The 18,810-nt window shown below is 35.9% G+C and overlaps 1 protein-coding gene across 1 annotated transcript in view; it reads left to right on the top strand.

Moving 5' to 3' along the window:
* LOC140154678 (uncharacterized) overlaps positions 1–18,810 on the top strand; it is a 52,212-nt gene that overhangs the window by 30,590 nt on the left and 2,812 nt on the right. The window contains exons 8-12 of the mRNA XM_072177245.1: positions 172–340; positions 837–1,025; positions 12,317–12,528; positions 16,089–16,215; positions 17,222–17,278. Of these exons, the coding sequence (XP_072033346.1) occupies positions 172–340; positions 837–1,025; positions 12,317–12,528; positions 16,089–16,215; positions 17,222–17,278 (754 nt within the window). The remainder of the gene's footprint in view (positions 1–171; positions 341–836; positions 1,026–12,316; positions 12,529–16,088; positions 16,216–17,221; positions 17,279–18,810) is intronic.

Genomic DNA, 18,810 nt, shown 5'->3' on the forward strand with positions numbered 1-18,810 from the left:
ACAATGGATTTTATATAACTCAACGGTCTCGAGCGATTATCTTGACTAATGTACTCTGCTCAGTGAATTATCCTTATTATAATTATTAGGCCTAAGTAATTCAAATAATAAAGACGTTCATATAATCAGTGTCAGATTGCAAATGTTTAATGCATTTTTTCATATATATAGGCGAGAGATGAGAATACTTTCGGCAATGCATGGGTATCAAAGCGGCCAGAACATGGGTGTGTTGATGTACCTAAAGAACCCAAAGGTGAAACTGATCTTTGTAAAGGAACCGGACGCGCAAAACAAGCTGCCAAGATATGCGGCATCTTGGATCAAAGCGTCAACAATCGTAAGGATGCCCATTTTTTGTTGTTGTTAAACTGCTTCTAGAAAAGTAAGCCTACCGTGCCATGAGAGTTAAGTTAATTTGTGTGTTCTGGTTTAACACTGTTTAGAGCATATTCATTTTTCATCACGGAAATAATATTGAACAAGACAACTTACGGAGGTTTCACAGTATCGTAATCGTTCCAGTAGATCCAATAGTATATCTCTCTTTTTCCATTTATATGTAAAAGAAAAAATTTAAAAAGAAACAAATGAACAAACCTGCACTGTAAAGTAAGAAGGCAAGGAAAATAGATGATAATGTCGACATACATATTGACGACGATGATGACGATGACGAATACGGCAACGACTGCGGTGTTGTTGTTGTTGATGGAATCGCAGAGCAATTTCAAAATAAAGCATAATAAGTAATAAAACCGAAATAGGCTATACGTCATGTATACATTATGCATTGCTTATATTCAACCTATAATAATCAAAACCGTTCTTCGCAGGTGCACTGAAAAGATGTTTCGAAGGCGTTGATACCAAAGAATTGTTTGAGACATGTAAACAAGACGTGTGTGCTACACCTGACAAAGAGGAACAAAAGCGAATTCGGTGTGCATCCATAGAAGAATTTGCTGATAGCTGTAAAGAAAAAGGCACTGATTTAGGAAACTGGCGTTCGCCGAAATTGTGCCGTGAGTACTCATTGCAGCTCTTTGCCATGTTTGAACTGTCGTTGGTTTCTATACTAACAATTAAAACAACTTTCATCGAGATTATGATCTTGTCTGTCTACTGCTATGTTGTATCTTATTCGTAGTATTGAAAAATGAACTTTCGGCAAAATGATTACCATATCTATTGCCAGAAAATCAGTTTGATATCAATGCAATGGCTGAATCTCAGATCTATTTTGCTTTTAAGCGCAAGGACGGTGATTTTCTTATGTTTCGTAATGCTGCTAAGCTTTTTGAAATAATGAATAATTATCTTCCACCTCTGGTTTATGATTACATCAAGTATATACTTGCCTATTCTGTAATTTGCGCATCCGGAGGATCGTAAAAATCATCACAATTTAGATTTGGGAACCTTTGTTAGTGTCATAGATGTGCTAACATAGCATACTATAGGGTCCACTACTTATAAGTTTGCCCTAAATACTTTTAAAAATAAATCAAAAAATGTTTGACGAAATGCACACGTCATTGCGTTCAGTCACAATGGTTCATTATGTTAAAAAAGAGACCGTTTTAAACAGTGTTAAAAGTTACATCTGACTAGTAGGAATCAGCTCTCAAACAATAGAGTAGGTCAGGTCTATAAATTCATGTGTTTGTTAAAGAAAACCGCACTGCTATATATGGACTCAGGTGCAACTTTTAAAACGGCCTCCTTTCTTACACAATTAACCATTGTGACTAAACCCAATGACGTGTGACACTATAAATTGGTCCATATGTGTAAAACAAATAGGGCTATACATACCTTTTTACATTTTTACGATTTGTAAAATATTTTGAACTTATTTTAAAAAGTATTAGGGGGGGGGAACTTATAAGTTGTGGATCCTATAGATGAGGTGACCTCAATGTTTATCAACAAAGGCAAGAGGGACTGGTATCATCTTTATGCTTGAATGAACCCCATGCAACCACTACACTGTTTAATAGTCTGTTTAAAAACACGAGCCCTGAACAAAATATGATGCTCGCGCATACTGCCAGGCAAAAAACAATGGAAATTGTGATGATGCGTGCGCATACTGTCAGGCATTGACGTCAGAAGTCACATCATCTATAGTACTAGTTAAGCCAAAAGCCGTGTGAGATATTTCAACGATTCTGTAATTTCTATATTATTGAATGGGACTTCAACTTGGTTTATTGCCAAAATTTTCATCAGTTCATAGAATTGTCATAGACAATACCTAATGGACAATGATTAAATACATATTTTGACGTCTTTATAGACGCAATTGGCACCATTTTCTCCTAAAATGTATAAGCAGAGTATACAAACTGATTAATTTCTGTCTATAATCTCATCACTCTACAGGTTAAAATCATTAAAACACATGTTTTGACATCTTTATGTGACGCAAATAGCACCATTTTCGCCTTAAATCTACAAAGTGATATATTTCTGTCAATATCTCATCACTTGACCTTGACATTTTCGCCTAAAATGTGTCCAAATGTAAGAAAAACACACACACTTATTAAAGTCAGCTAATGTCTTATCACTTTATCTTGAAATATTCAAAATCGCTTCCATTTGTACTGTATAGCTTTCATCATTAAAAAACTTGTTTGACATCAAAGTTTATGTGACGGAAATTGCACCACTTTCATGACTTTTGATAACTGTATTATGCCAAATATACAAACTGATTAATTTCAGCCAATGTCTCATCACTTGACTTTGAAATATTCAAAATGACTTCCATACCATACAGAGAGAGTATTCTTAGTCTGAAATGGCTTCCATTTTGAATCACTTCAAGGTCACTCCCATTGTTATTTTTTCCCATACAAATGCTACCTGTGTAATTGTATAATAAGAAGTATAATCATCATTTTGAGATATTCAGACAAATAATCTTCTTGAAATAAGTCCAAAATGATAAGTATAATATTTTTAAAATAAGTGAAAACATTTAAATAGTGAAAAATCAATAAAACAGTCAATCAAATCCTATTTGTTTCCTATTGTGGGCCATTTTAAGTTCAATGGAGCATATCTCAATGCGTTGGTGGCGACATGGCTCAGTTGTGCTGAGGGGTCACAAATGCTACCTGTGTAATTGTATAATAAGAAGTATAAACATGCCATTATCAATGAAGACAAATGGCAACCATTCTGAATACATAGTCCACAACTGATAAGTCCCCCCTAATACTTTTTAAAATAAGTCGAAAAATATTTCACGAAATATAAAAATGTAAAAAGATATATCAAGGTCATTTGAAAACCAATAATTTTCAATTTTTTCGTCAATGTCAATGAAAATGTGTAAGTGGCGTCACTCTGCTATGTTTTTTGGCAGAAGAGGCAGTTTGAAGATTTTTGTCCGGAAGTAACCCGATTTGTTAACAGCAAAAGACATTGACTAATATCATTGTTAATGCAAGGTCATTGTACTATGTAACTTTAGATAGAAAATATTTTTCTCATTACTATTTAAATTTCAGACCGGAAAAGTCTTAATGATTTGACCCGGAAATCATGAAACACAGGCATTGACTTTTCAATGCTGCAACGTCAGTTGTTCCATGTTATTTTAGACGAAGCAGTTTTTAGTGTCATAAAATGTTTTCGGCCATAATTCGGAAAGACTTACCACAGTAAATCTGTTAAATTCGTCCGCAAGTGTAATAACAATGTATATGCAAATGGCGTTAATGTGCAAACTTATAGATGAAGAAGCTATAATGATAGAAAAAAAAAAAAGAAAAAATCGTTAAAGAAATACAAAGAGGCCTATAAATAAGGCTTGTAAACATGACCTATACTATATTGTCAAGCATGATACGAGGAATATGAAAAAAATTATGAGAGCACCTCCCCCATTAAAAAATTAGTTTAAAAAAATAAAAATCATAAATATGTGAAAATGTGCATCATATCGCTAAAAATAAAGAAATAATTAAGCGCACTAAATACAGCATGGGCTATCTTGTCAAGAATGATAATGAGCGCAGATATGATATGTAATGTTTCTTAAGATTAATCAGTATGAATAGAGGGTATAAAAGTGTTTTCAGTGCCAAGGCGAACACTTCCTGTTTCCACCGGGACATGCGCTCGGCCGTTGTTTCGGGATGCCTGACCAGAATGCAATTCACGCGTACCAGTGTATTGGCTTGCTAATATGCTAATTCACATTTATGCTGAAATTATTCCCGTTTTCTCACATAGATGGATAAAGGGGACAATATTTGACATTGTATGTAAGTTTGAAGAGAATCCATATCCTAAACCGATAGGGTTACCCCCCTTTAAACTTAGGCGTGAAATTCAGTCATTTAGTGTAAGATTTTCGATTTTGATAGGCTTCAACTCTGCCCGCGAGTCTTTTTTTGGATCAACCTTTTAGCTTTTCAAAGTAATATAGCTCGCTAATGAAGGATTTTTCCCAACTTTCTAACGCACATCACCGTGAGCGATATATATCATAGTTTTGCTAGAATTTCCGTTTTGATTTCACCATTTTTTACTGCCGGCTGAAATTTTTTCAAAATCAACGCGTGAAATCTGAGGCTAATACTAGCAATGTGGATCGATATCTCTGGGTGCCCGGCCTGGCTACAGTGTTGCCAGAACTTCAATATAGCAAAGAAATTCCCAGGCCTAGCGCTCCGTGATCATCGGACCAATGTATTGAAATTTGCTTCTCCTCAAAACAACTTTGCCCAACATTTGGTAAAAATCAACAATCTTACATGCAATTGGGCAATATTTTAAACAAAACTTTCATTTACAAAACATAGGCCTAAATATTACGCTGTATGTTTTATCAAGCAACCTGTTTCGAACACACTTCCAAATAACCTTCGTAACATCCCCAGACGTTCGTTATTTAAACGCCAGCTTAAAACCAATCATTGTAAATTGATTGTTTTTATGTTTGTTTGTCAATTTCGTGCTTTACGCGCTTTGAGTTCCTCATCGGAAGAGATTGTGCCTTATAAGAACCATTCATTATCATTGTTAATTTAAACAGGTTTTTTTTTTAAACAAAAACCTGTTCAAGCAATTAATTAAAAATTGCTTGCCTAAAAACAGAATAACTTGGATGTTAATACTTGACCTAATGTTTCAATTGTCATGAAGGTGACTGGGTATGGTGCCTTTTGTTTGTGTTTGTTTGAAATTGCTTTTCAGTGGAAACTCACCGAAAGTCATAATGAAGCAGCCAAAACAATACAAGGTTAAACATGAAAGTTTATAAAAACCTATTAAATGACCTAAATGAAAAAAAAAAAAATTGTGGCAACAATGAGCCTTGCATTAAAATGTGTTGAGTACCACCCCTACCATCCCTACATACACCCCACTACCCACCTCTGCACCCACCCCATCCCCATAGGCCTACATAATACAGGGTGTCCCAAAAAAAAGAGGCCCCACATTGCGCCCTCTTTTTCTCCTATTTCTGAAACGTTGATCAAATATATTTTGGTATGTAAAGAAACCCTAAATCGTTAGCTTTAATAAACCAAAACAATTCTTTCAATCGACTCACAATTTTTGAAGATATGCCCTCTTTAAGAAATGTACCCGTTTTTCACTCTGTCCACGGATGAGGTTTGGCTACATCAAAGATTTAAACGAAACACACGGTTAATGACATGGATAGATAATAGCATTAGTCTTGGGAAAGCATTCACTATAAGCAGTAGACTTCGGTTGTATATATAAATGCGCTTTTATAAATGCGCACGTGACCAGATGGCCAGCGCCATATTTGCATTACATCACTGTCAATCACTGAAATGGCGATCATTGAAGGAGTGGCTACAGTTGTGACCTTGTTTCGTGGCTAGCACTGGCAAGGAACATTGGCTGGAGGTTCGATGCTATAAATTTGCAAGGATAAATCATGGATATCAAAGGATCATGATTATTGCACAGCACCCCACATGTACAAACATAACTAATGTTTATTTATTTATTTTTATTTATTTATTTATTTATTTATTTATTTATTTATTTATTTATTTATTTATTTATTTATTTATTCGACGAAAAACGAAAACCCTGTTCTATTTTGAACAAATTGGGAAACAACTTTTTCCTGTACAAATGAATGCCGACCCCCATTTTCGGAAATTTCAGGACAATTTTTTTTTTGTATTTTCTCAAATTGAAATTTATTTACAGATTTTTTGTGATTTTAAAATTTAAAAAAAAAAACACCAACCGACCGACCGACCCTACTTGAAAGGTCCGTTCGCCCGTAGAACAGGGTTTTCTCTTTCTCGCCTTACTTATAATTTTATAAATATTATTTGTCACCCCCCCCTTCCCCCCAAACCACCCCTCTCCCCTTTTACACTCATAAATTAATTGTTTTTTGCTAACGTTCCCCTTCCGTGTAAAGTAAAACTTTATAAGCCGGTTGAATCAAACTGAACAAAATTGACGTATACAATTACAATATAATACCATGACAATAATGTGTATGACGGATCTAACTTACTAGCTGAATAAACCTCAAACCATGCATGACATACGTGATTGTACGTCAAATTGTCATATAACGTATGAGCGTGATGTATAGTATACGAGTCTTCCTCAACATCTTCCAGCCGGGATGATTACATCATGTACAGTCATCTACGTGTTTATACTCTAAATTGTACGTCAAAGGGTGACAAAGGGTGTACAGATTACCGATTTAGCATGGGGGACACAAAAAGGTGCTTAAAAACACATTTTGAATTTGTTTTTTGTCCATTTGCGAGCGAATGAGTAAGTTAGAGTTGAGGAGGTCGGGCGGGGACATCTAGCCTATTAGTTTGAGAGGGTCATTATGCCGAAAAGGGCTAAAGTTATAGTTTCCTCAATTTACGTTATAATTAGAGTTAAAATTAGGGTCAGAGTTATGTTCATTGGCGGCACTAGGGGGGATACTTATCTTGACTCCCAAATAAATAAATCCATGACCCTTCCTTCCGAAGAAAATGACAGCCCCTAAGTTCCCTACGTGCAAACATTATCAAATAACATCATCGGCAGCTACCCAGTTCTCACCTTAATGCCAGTAAGAATCACATTTCGTCATCAATATGGCCAATTGCCACGCCCATTTAGCACGAAAATAATGAAATATAACTTTTTAAATCAGCTATATCTAGCTTTTCCGTCATAATTTTTTTTTTCCGTAATGGAAAATCCAAATAAAGAGTTTATGTTTCGGGTCAAATTATTTTGCCCTTTGCAATCAATGCCACTATTTTGCAAAGCCAATTTTTCTTGTAACCTGTCATTTTCGCCTATACTTTTGCGTGTGGAATTTGTGCACATCCGGGTACCTTACATCGTTGAACACGGTATGGCGACTTGTAGATGTCACGTGCGCATTTATATATGCGCATTTATATATATACCCGAAGTCCACTGATAAGCGAGGATCACCAGCTAGCTTCAAACATCTTCGCAACCCCATATTACTGCTGCATTTGCAAGTATCCGGCGCACAAGGCCTTAAGGATGGTACGCAACGCAATTAATGCAATGAGAACTAGGGCTGAAACCTGTATTCGTCACGGAGGCAACCAGGTAGAGGGCAGAGCAGCACAGTAAACTCACTTCAAAAGAACCAAAGACAAACTAAACAGCCCTTTTCAGGGCTACCTTTTATTCCAAAAGAGAAATGACTTATGTTGTCAATAAAAAGAAAGCAAGAAACGAGAAAAACATAAATAATTGCAAGTATAGCAAAAGAAGTCCCATCCCACATCAATTTCGCCCAAATTAATGACACTTAACAAAATCCATAACCCATAAGCCCACCGGTAAAGCCCATTCCCTTAAATAAAGTTGTTATTTTATAAAGTTATCATCGAGGAATGTTTTATATTCATGCATGGTATATGCACTTTCCAATCTTTGAAGTAGCCAAACCTCCTCCGTGGACAAAGTGAAAAACGGATACATTTCTTTAAAAGGACATATCTTCAAACGTTATGAGCCGATTGAAATAATTGTTTTGGTTTATTAAAGCTAACGATTGAAGGTTTCTTTACATATCAAAATATATTTGATCAACTTTTCAGAAATAGGAGAAAAAGAGGGCGCAATGTGGGGCCTCTTTTTTTGGGACACCCTGTATTACATACCGGTACATAATAATAAAGGGTTCACAAAAAATAACTCCCCCCCTAAAATTACAAGACATTTCTTTGCATAACTTGACATAGAATTCGTTGTTTTGAAAAATCTAAAAACCTGTGAATAAAGCAATCATTTTCACACCCTCCCAAAGTTCTTTCATTAAAAAATCTTTTTGTTTTGGCCAAAAATAATCACATTTTCCAAAAATGATGCTTTCAGAAAAAGTTGCACTTTTCCACATCCTATACATTTAATGTACAAAAACATTCTCGATATCAATGTTTTGATTTATTTAATGGTGTTTTTGTTTTCTTTAATTTTTATGTATACGATTACCCAGTCACCCATGCAATCATCTTGCAGTATAAAACAATGACTAATTAACATGTACTGGGTTTTTCTAGAAGATTTTATTGAGCCGGTGTTTCAAAAATGGTAAAATCAATTTAGGAGTTTCTTTGCATAACTTAACATTCATTTTGTTGATTTGAGAAATTTAAAACCTGTGAATAGAGGCATCTTTTGCTACCCTACCAAAGTTATCCCTTCTCAAAATCTTTTTGTTTTGGTCAAAAATAATCACATTTTTCCAAAATGATGCTTTAAAAAAGTTGCGCTTTTCAACATCCCATACCTGTAATGTACAAAACTTTCTCGGTATCAATGTTACGATTGATTTAATTGCTGTTTTTTTCCTTCACCTTTTTGTCTCTGAACTCTTAGTCACCCATGAAACCATCACGTAGTGCAAAATAATGATTTGTTGAAGCTAATTTTGACATAAATGAGGATGTTGAAAAGTGCAACTTTTTCTGAAAGCATCATTTTTAGAAAACGTGATTATTTTAGCCAAAACAAAAAGATTTTCAGACGAAAGAACGTTGGGAGGGTAGAAAAACAATTCCTTTATTCACAGGTTTTAAATTTCTCAAATACACGAAATATATGTCAAGTTATGCGAAAAAATGTTTTGTAATTTTAGGGGGGAGTTATTTTTTGTGAACCCTTTATTTATATAGCACGGCTATAGCTATACATTTAGAAAGTAGGTCCAATAGAGCTAAATTATGACAAATAGGCAAAAACAAACCCGAACACAAGTCTGAAGGTTGTATGAATATGCCAACCCGCGATGGGGGGGGGTCATACAAAATTCACCTGGAGATAGGAGGGACAGAAAATTAAAATCCCCAGTAATAACACGCTAATTTTTCTAGGTTTGGAGAGTGGATTTTCCCATGGACCTCATCCTAGGTAAATAAACAAACAAACAGACAAAATGGTTTACATAATCATGCAATCCATAGGCCCTATAAATTGAAATTGCAGGCTATCACGGGAGCAAATGTCCAAAATTCACCTCATTTACCAGAACACCCATTTGGGGATTTGGGCTACCAAATCGCTTGTCGGGCAATCCTTGCTTTTAATGGAAAAGGGACCTGGATGACAACAATGGAAATATCGATTATTTCTGCTGGTTGCTCTCGAGATAAAGTGCTGAGTTTGACATTTTCGGAGCATGAAGGAAAAAGGGTAAAATAAAACGGAAATTCTGACAAAACTATAATATATAGACCCACACGATGTGCCTTAAAGATGTGGGAAATATCTTTCTTTAGCAAACTATATTAGTTTGAGACGCTAAAAAATGAATTCCGTAAAAAGCTCGCGGGCGAACTAAAGGCCTCTAAAAATCACAAATATCACACTAAAAGGCACAATTTGATGCTTAATTTTAACACCAGGATTTAAAAAAATGTATATCCAAGCACTATGTTTTTAACTGACATTTCTGAAGAAAAAAATAATATTGCTTTATATTTGACCGAGAAAATAAATTTCATAGTAAAAAGGTGTATCTCTGAATTGTGCTGATTTTAACATGTATCGATCGACTATGCATAACAAACACATGTAATAGGCATGTTCTACTGTATTGTTTGAGATCTGACTCCTATGGACTCAGATCCTACTTTTAACATTGAAACAAATGCGACTACTTATATCTTTTTACACGTTTGCATTTCGTCAAATATTTTTCGATTTATTTTAAAAAGTATTTAGGGGGAACTTATAATTTGTGGACCCTATAGGGCAGGTGATGAGGCATTGACTGAAATTAATCAATTTGTATATTTTGTTTATACATATTAGGCAAAAATGATGGCATTTGCTTCACATAAAACTGTCAAAATGTGTTTTTTAGCGATTGTTAATCTGTAGAGTGCAAATGGAAGCTATTTTGAATATTTCGTGGTCAAGGGATGATACAGTGACTGAAAGTATATTTTGCTTATATATTTTAGGCAAAATGGTGTGATTTGCGTCATATTAAGATGTCAAAACATGCTTTTAAATGATTTTTTAAACTCTTAAGTGATGAGATATTGACTGGAATTAATGATGCTCTTACACAAGACAATACCATACGTTAAAATTAAGATGAATTGAGCAATTGGTAGCCAACATTGACATAATAAAATTTACAACCGATTTAAGTCGAACGTATTCGGTAAAGGTGGCTGGCAATTTAGTTTAATATTGAACGGGTATTTGCAATATTTAATTGTGAATAATCATCAAGGGTTACCATCAACTAAGCAAAAAAAACCCGGTAAAAAGTGGAAGTGTTCCTTTCATTGACTTCTGTTTTGAATTTCCTGGAATTAAATAGATATTTTGATAACAGAAAAATGCAGTAGGCTTACAGGTGCAACAGTGTATCTTGGTTTCAATTTATTGCACAATTCAGTTATTCGAGTACCTCGTCTTTCTTTATACATTACATGGGTCCAACTTATTGATACCAAAGAATTTTTATAAACATATCAAAAAAGTAACTAACCCCTTAAATAATGGCCATTATTCAACAAGGGACTATTGTTTTACAAATCTGTAAAATGCGTTGGAAGCAGAATTTATTTCTGCGCATTTTGACACCTCATTTGATACGATAGCCCTGAAAACAGTCAAACACCGGTCATTTTAATGTAGTGAAGTCCAGATTTGAAAGTTGCACTTACACACAAATGTTTACAATACAAAAACACTCAGATATCATTACACAGATTTCCTTCCATTACACTGAATACAAAATCAATACAATTTACTGCAACTTTCAAATCTTGGGTTACATTGATTTAAATGTACGCTGTGACGTCAATATTTAATCAATTGCTGCAAATAAGGTGTCAAAATGTGCAGAAATAAATTGTGCTTCCAACGCATTTTACAGATTTGTAATACAATCACCCATTTTTGAATAATGGTCATTATTTAAGGGGGGGTTAGTTGAGATGTTTATAACTAGATCTGTTACGCACATTGATGCGTGGCCAAAATTCGACGCGTGTCCGCCCCGGTTAAACATGAATATTATTATGTTAATAAACCAAATATGTAAGGCAATAATGTTCGCATCACGCACGTCGAAGTTCACTTTTTAATGTGCAAACTGTAGTCAGGATAACCGAACGACTGGTAAGCATATGTACTAAATGAGCTCAAATGTTAAGTTGTCTGAGAAGAAAATAGCGTCAAGAAATGTCACCAATTTGTACCCTTTCGGGCGAGAATACAGCTTAGGCCTATCAACATGGAATCATCAGTAGAATTATGTTCCTAACAATATTGGACTAACACCTAAGATATATTAATAGTACTTCAAAATATAATTATTCGAAAAACATATTTACCAAAATACCGTATGACGATCATTTGAACATTTATTTCCATATCTGTTATATTTTGAAGTGGTATTGATATATCTGAAATGTTAGTCCAATATTGTTAGGAACATAATTCTGCTGATTAGCCCCATGTTGACATTTGACAAAGTGACAATTTTTAATGACGTCATGTTCATAAACACGTGCGGATAATTAACAATAAATTACATAAACCCAAAATATGGAGGTTTCCAAAAGTATGCTACTTAGAAGGTTCAACGAATCAGAATACAATCCGGGAATCCAAATTGATGTAAATGAGTTGAACGAGGTTACGTGAAAATGCACAGTACGCCACTTTAAACGCTTAAGTTTATTGTTACTTTGGAAATCAGTCAATAAACTAAATCGAAATAAGACAAATAACTAGAACAAACAAACAATAGTATTTATTCCCATTTTTAATCAAACAGCGATGAAATGTGGGAAACATGCAACATACTCCAGCAACATGTCACCTTGCCAGCCAACATGCCTCGGCGATAGTCCTTTGGGATCGCTCGATAATTGTCCAGATGATAACAAAGAGGGCTGCAAATGTGACGATGGTTTTGTATTGAGTGGTGAAGATTGCGTGTCGCAAGACGAATGTGGATGTCAAGGTAATGACGGCAGTTACATCAAGGTACGTATCAAATATCATTCTGGGCGCACACCACTAAATAATCGCCCCATTGAAATACGTGAAAAAACGTTTCTCGTTTTTAGGCCTTTTCGGCACTTTCTGAGAAATTTAATGATAACCAGTCGATTGCAAATCGATGACAGTTTAACATATGTGTCAATGTATGGGTAGTCTTCCGTCTCGTTTTCCCGGTAGGAGCCACTGAACAGCGCCCTCACTGTTTTTGACATGCTCTCAAGAGTGCAAACCTGTTTCTGCCATTTTTTCATTCGCGGACCTATTTTTTTCGATAATTATAAAAATGCGACTTTTTTGATGACTCAAATTCATGCAGAGGCTTTACACTTTCATTTAAGCTATAATTCGCTACTCTGTCTGATAATTAGTCCAAACAGCAGCCCATAATACCGCAAAAACTTTCCGTATTTTACCGGAACTTAGTAGGGTTGCACAAATGGCGCATTGATTTAGTGGTGTGCTCCCTTCTTAGTCAGTGGGCACACTGTGTGGTCAGTGGGAGTGGTCTAGTTCGTAGACACATAATCTGATTGAACAATCGCATGATTTCGGGTGCCGACTACCAGGCCGTAGACGGCCCCACGTCATCATGAGTGTTGATAACGCGTAACCGGGCGCGTAATGCCTCCAGCATAATTTCCTGCCGCTTGCCGCTGCGGCAAGCGGCAGGGCGTTTCAACCAATGACAAGCCTTGATTGTGTCCGTTTGTCAGCAATGCGAGTGCGCCACGCCGCTCAGCGGCAAGCGGCAGGGTAGTATGAAACCAGCTTCACACGCTTGTAGAGGTGCGAGTATGTATCGCGTTGTATGCGTAAACTAGTGCGGAACACGCGCACTCGCTAGCAGTACTCGCAACAAAACACGTGAAGTTGTAAACGAGTTTCGTTCATTTTATAACAAGGGGAGTTTTTATGACGGTAACTTAGTTTTTGCTTAAAATATTTTACAATTGAAGAGCTTTTGACTTTTTGAGAAAAACAGCTTTTTTCAATTGTGCAAGTATGGCTTGTTCGATTTGATTCAATTTGGGTTCGGATAAAGTGTTGATGAATAGAAACTAAAAGAATAGGTTTGGTACAATTTTCAAACCTTCCTATTTATTTTATTATTTCTTTAATATTGCACCTTTTGTGGATGTAAGGGCTTTTGCAACAAAATAAATTTACCCCTTTTCTAGAAACCACCTTTGCAATTAAATTAGAGCCCATTTGTTTGCACTACTTTAAGTAACTTGACTAATGCTTTCAAAAAAAAAAAAAAACATTGAAATATTACATTTACTTTTTTAATTATGAATTTTTAATTAAATCCGGGAAAATGACATTTTTGAGCATTTCAGAAGCTACAGCTTTCGTTAATTACAATGATTTTTTTCAAACATAGTGACCCCAAAACAATTCCTTTTTATTTTAATAGTTGAAGAACATTCAAGGCTATTATTACACATCAAAAAATTATTTTCCTGAAATGTTATGTTAATTTTAAGTTCAGAATCCGGAAATTCCCTAAGATTTACCAAACGGGAAATGTACCATATTTCCAAAAGGGAAGGTGGTATGAAGGTCAAACCACCACCAAAATGTCATGTCAATAACTCAATTTCGGCCAAAAGTGGATGTAAGGGGTTTTGAAACAAAGCTCTTCAATTATTAAAATGATATTTAACTGACTAGAATGAGAATAAACGATATGCATTTTTATCGTAGTGTATACTGGCTGCGCCGGCATCCACTACTTAAAATATTGGACCTGCCTGTCGTCTATCACTTGGTATAGGATAGTAAAAACAAAAATTCCTATCGTTTATTCTCTAATTAGACAGACATTTAGCAGGGATGGTATTTAAAAGGGCATTTCGCGATCCACAGCCTCATCCCCCACCTTTCTCAAAAACAGTTGAGATTTTTATACCACTGGATACCTCTGGCTACATAATGTTTATGTCCCAAAATTTTCTTGCAGATTAGTTCGTTTAGCAAAAATATTGTCAATTTTCGTTCTGGTATACCAACAGTGGCCTATGGGGCAGTGTAATACACATAATCATGCATAACTCGCAAACACAAAATCGGAATCATTAGACATTTTGGGAATAAGCTTTTTCGTGGATATCTACGGAAAATGCCATATAAAGAGGATGCTAAGATCACAAAATCCTCGTTTAAATGTACGTATATGATTCGACAGGTACGTCAAGGAGGCAGATGATATATAGGCTGTAGACCTAATATGTCATCGAAAATATCACTTAGAGAATAAACGATAGGAAATTTTGTTTTTACTATCCTCTACCGTGTGATAGACGACAGGCAGGTCCAATATTTTGAGTAGTGGATGCCGGCGACTACGATAAAAATATTGGATCATGCGATTGTCCAATCAGATTATGTGTCTACAAACTAGACCACTCCCATTGATTAAGAATATTTGATTATTCTAGTATTTTAAAGACAGATGATTGTCCATTATGTGGGCCGCCTAGATATGCTTTGCTATGTTGGGTATACCAAAATAGAGAGGGCTCGAAAACACAAGACCTTAGGGAGCGATCGTTATTTATGGCAGGGGGGAATGGGTAAATTTAGGGGGAACCTGAAATTTTTTGTGGTCTTGAGGGGGAACCTGAAATTTTAGTTGAACCAGGAGGGGGATTGTTAAATTTTAAATGGAGAAAATTGGGAAAACAAGGGGGAACGCGAAAATTTTGAGCGGACGAGAGGGGGGAACGCGAAATTTTTGTCGATATTTTTGCCAAAACACCCATTCCCCCCCCTGCCGTAAATAACGATCGGTCCCTTACGTCCATTGAGGAAAAGGCGATTAACTATTTGGTCAAAAAAATATAACTGCATGATGAAAGCTGGTTGTATGCTATTCTTAAACACGAGAGAATGTTCCTGCAATCTTATTGGTTCTTCGCCGTGTGATATGACACGAGATAACACGGTTCAGCGCGTGCGAGTCGACGTATAATACACACTATTTGAACCAATCGGAAACGCATAACAATAATCGATTGTACGCCATAGGTAATTTCTTTATAAAATTATTTAATTAGATTAAAATTTGGCATAATTTTGATATTTTTTTATTATTTGAATTGAGTTAAGTGTTTAAGAATGATAATAAACGTATTGTTTTTAGCCGCTGTCGTGCATCTTTCACCCCATATAACACGGGAGACGTGTGTAGAACAACGAGGCGATATGAAACATATGAGACGATAGATGCACGACAGTGGCTAAAACAATTTTCTAACTAAAATGCATGTCAGGAGACGTGGCGATGTGATACTGGAAAGAGAATTTAATTCTGCAAATAATGAAATTTTGAAAAAATTAATTAGGCCGAACTAGGGACAACTAACAACGTTTATGTCACAATTGGTGAAATCTTGTTAACGTAACACTTCTTCATAACGCCCTCATTGACAAGAATCGTAACCAAATTTTTACCTGTGATGTAAATTAAGATGAACTTTAATGACATTTTAAACATACATTAAAAACATACCTTGTTCTTTTTCAATGTGGTTTTATAGCAAGGCGAGGAATACGTTGGAGAGAGCTGTAAACAATGTACCTGCTCGGAAAAGCGTATACTGAAATGTGTCAAATGCCCCGGCGGGAAATGTAGATTTGTTAAAGGAGTCCGCAAATGTCTTAAAAGTAAGTGCATAAGTTGTAGGCGGTTGCCATAACATATTATACAAATATTGACTGCTATGAGGGGCATGGTTAAAATTATAGGCCCAAGGTCATCTCAAAACCATGCTATGACCCGAGGCGCAGCCGAGGGTCATAGCATGGTTTTGAGATCACCGCGGGCCTATTATGTTAACCATGATCCGAATAAAGCAGTCAATATTTGTTTTATATACCGCATTAATATAGATTTTTGTAATCTGATTGGTTAAAAGACCTATTTTATTGTTCATAGGCTAATGGTAAAATTTACAAAGAAAGTTTTTTCGTTATGAACCGATCGCGTCACCGCAACTGACAGGCAGCGCGTTGGCGCCGCGTGCGTAATGCGAACACGCCATCGCGCGCGTAGCGTTTGATCGGGACGCAGGTGAAAATGACTATGCCCGGGGAATAGTCTTTTTAAAAGACTATTGCCCGGGGAATAGTTCAGTTTTTACGTAATTCTTAAAAAGGAGGGCATAGCTAATTCAATGACTGCACTTTTAACCAATCAGATGACAGGAATCTATGAGGTATATAAATCAGAATATACTAATTCCCATCTCATGCCTCCGTATCTGTTTGATCTTTGTGAAAAGTATAGATAATTCGCCCTTGCACGATTCCACCATGAGCAGGGTCAGCCTCGACATGGCATTAGCACCAATGTATTTCTATCATTATTCGGATTCAGGAAAAGTATAGTTTAACCTATCTTCAATGTATAGTTCTTAAATTATAGGCATAGAGGTTAAATGTCAAATTGTTGGCTCTAGATGGATAACACAAATCATACATCATGTACATGCTCCGATTTTGATCGAAATGGTCTCAAATTGTTCCGTTTGAAACATCATTTTATTCAAAGAATAGTTTGCCATATCTCAAGTGTTTTTAAATAATGTCCGTTAGCCTGCCTACTATGTTGCTTGTAGTATACGTCATGATACTTTCCTTATTTCTTTGAAATCTTCAATTCACATTTCAGAGCCCGAAGTGCAAGAAGAATCCTCAGAAGAAAAGGAACCGACAGAGAATCCCTCAGGTAATTATATATCACGGACATATAACTGTCTTATTTAGATTATTTACTATTACATGATTTAAGAAAAAGGTGATCTTTTGTTCATTTTACATAATTTATCACGTTCGATTCTGTCCAAATTCTGTAAGAGCCTCTTTTAAAAGCGTGAATGCATGTACTGCCAAGTCCATATTTAGCATTTCTAGATATGCATCAGATTACAAATAAACTGAATTAATAAAATAAAATTCACCTATAGGGATGTCTTTCCCATTCCATTAACAGAGCCACAATCCTATTGATTTCAAGGACAAATGAAGCTGGCACTCTCTCACTGTGTCTATAGAATTGACAGCCAAAGACCACACAAAGTAACATTCATACAATACACACAAGAGCTTATGATTGGTAAAAACCGCCATTTGAGATAAATTTGTTCATATCTATAATTGGAAATAGAAAAGCATGTGGCAGCGTTAAAAAATTTCTGGTATTTATTCCTAGCTACAGGTCTAATGAAAAATACTATGCATGTATGGTAAAGGTGGTGCAATATGGTAATGTTGAAAGAATAATTTATGGTTATGTCATGTCGGCGCTTTGAACTTCCAATCGGCGCTTTGAAAACAGAAACTGACCAAAAAAAAATCGAATTAGTAACGTTAAGGAGGATAATGAGCATACGCAGATCATAAAAATGAGTCATTTCAGATGATGAATGGCAACGCTGCATTCGTAGTGTGAATGAACATGGTGGTGTGCTTAGCCTGAGTCGCCCTGCCTATCTCGAACAAAATCACCATGAGTGGCTGTTGAAGACTAGTGGATTCGCCCTACTATCACGTCAATTTTTGACACGAAGATATAGGGGTGATGACGCTGTGCGATAACAATTAAGTCGACTGTGTTAGTCGAAAGTCGCGACTACCGCTAATATAATCGCGACTACGACCATAATAGTGTAATCACTTGTAAAATTGCATCCCGAATTTGTCACTCTTCCCCATAACATTGAGAACCCCTTTCTCCGGACGATAACCCACGAAGATGTTTCTAATTTAATTCCTTTATTTCAAACCTCAAGAAAAATCAGAAAAATTACGAAATAAAACCATCAGAGGGACCCAAATATATTTATGATAAGAAATGATACTGTCGATTGTCCAATATTGCTTTTCATATCAGAGTAGATATTGCATACACTTCCTTGCCTGACATTACTCTTTGAAGGTGTGAATACATGTGCTGACAGTCCTGACACATCCATATTGTAGAATTTCTAGTTATAAGCATAGAGACATTTGCTTAAAAGGTTACCTATTTTAGAGTCTTGGTTTAGTAGCGACGTAGCTTGCGACACCATCACGGCGAGCCGCGGCGTCTTCATTCAGAGTAATGACGCCGTGATGGTGTCGCTAGCTAGTAACGGCGTCTTCATTCAGAGTAATGACGCCGCGGTGGTGTCGCAAGCTAGTCGCTGCTAACCAAGACTCTGAAAAAAGGTAACTTTTTAAGCAAATGTCAAGAATGACAGAGTCCAATATCAGTATCCA

Source organism: Amphiura filiformis, chromosome 6, assembly GCF_039555335.1.
Source record: "Amphiura filiformis chromosome 6, Afil_fr2py, whole genome shotgun sequence".
Classification (NCBI taxonomy): domain Eukaryota; kingdom Metazoa; phylum Echinodermata; class Ophiuroidea; order Amphilepidida; family Amphiuridae; genus Amphiura; species Amphiura filiformis.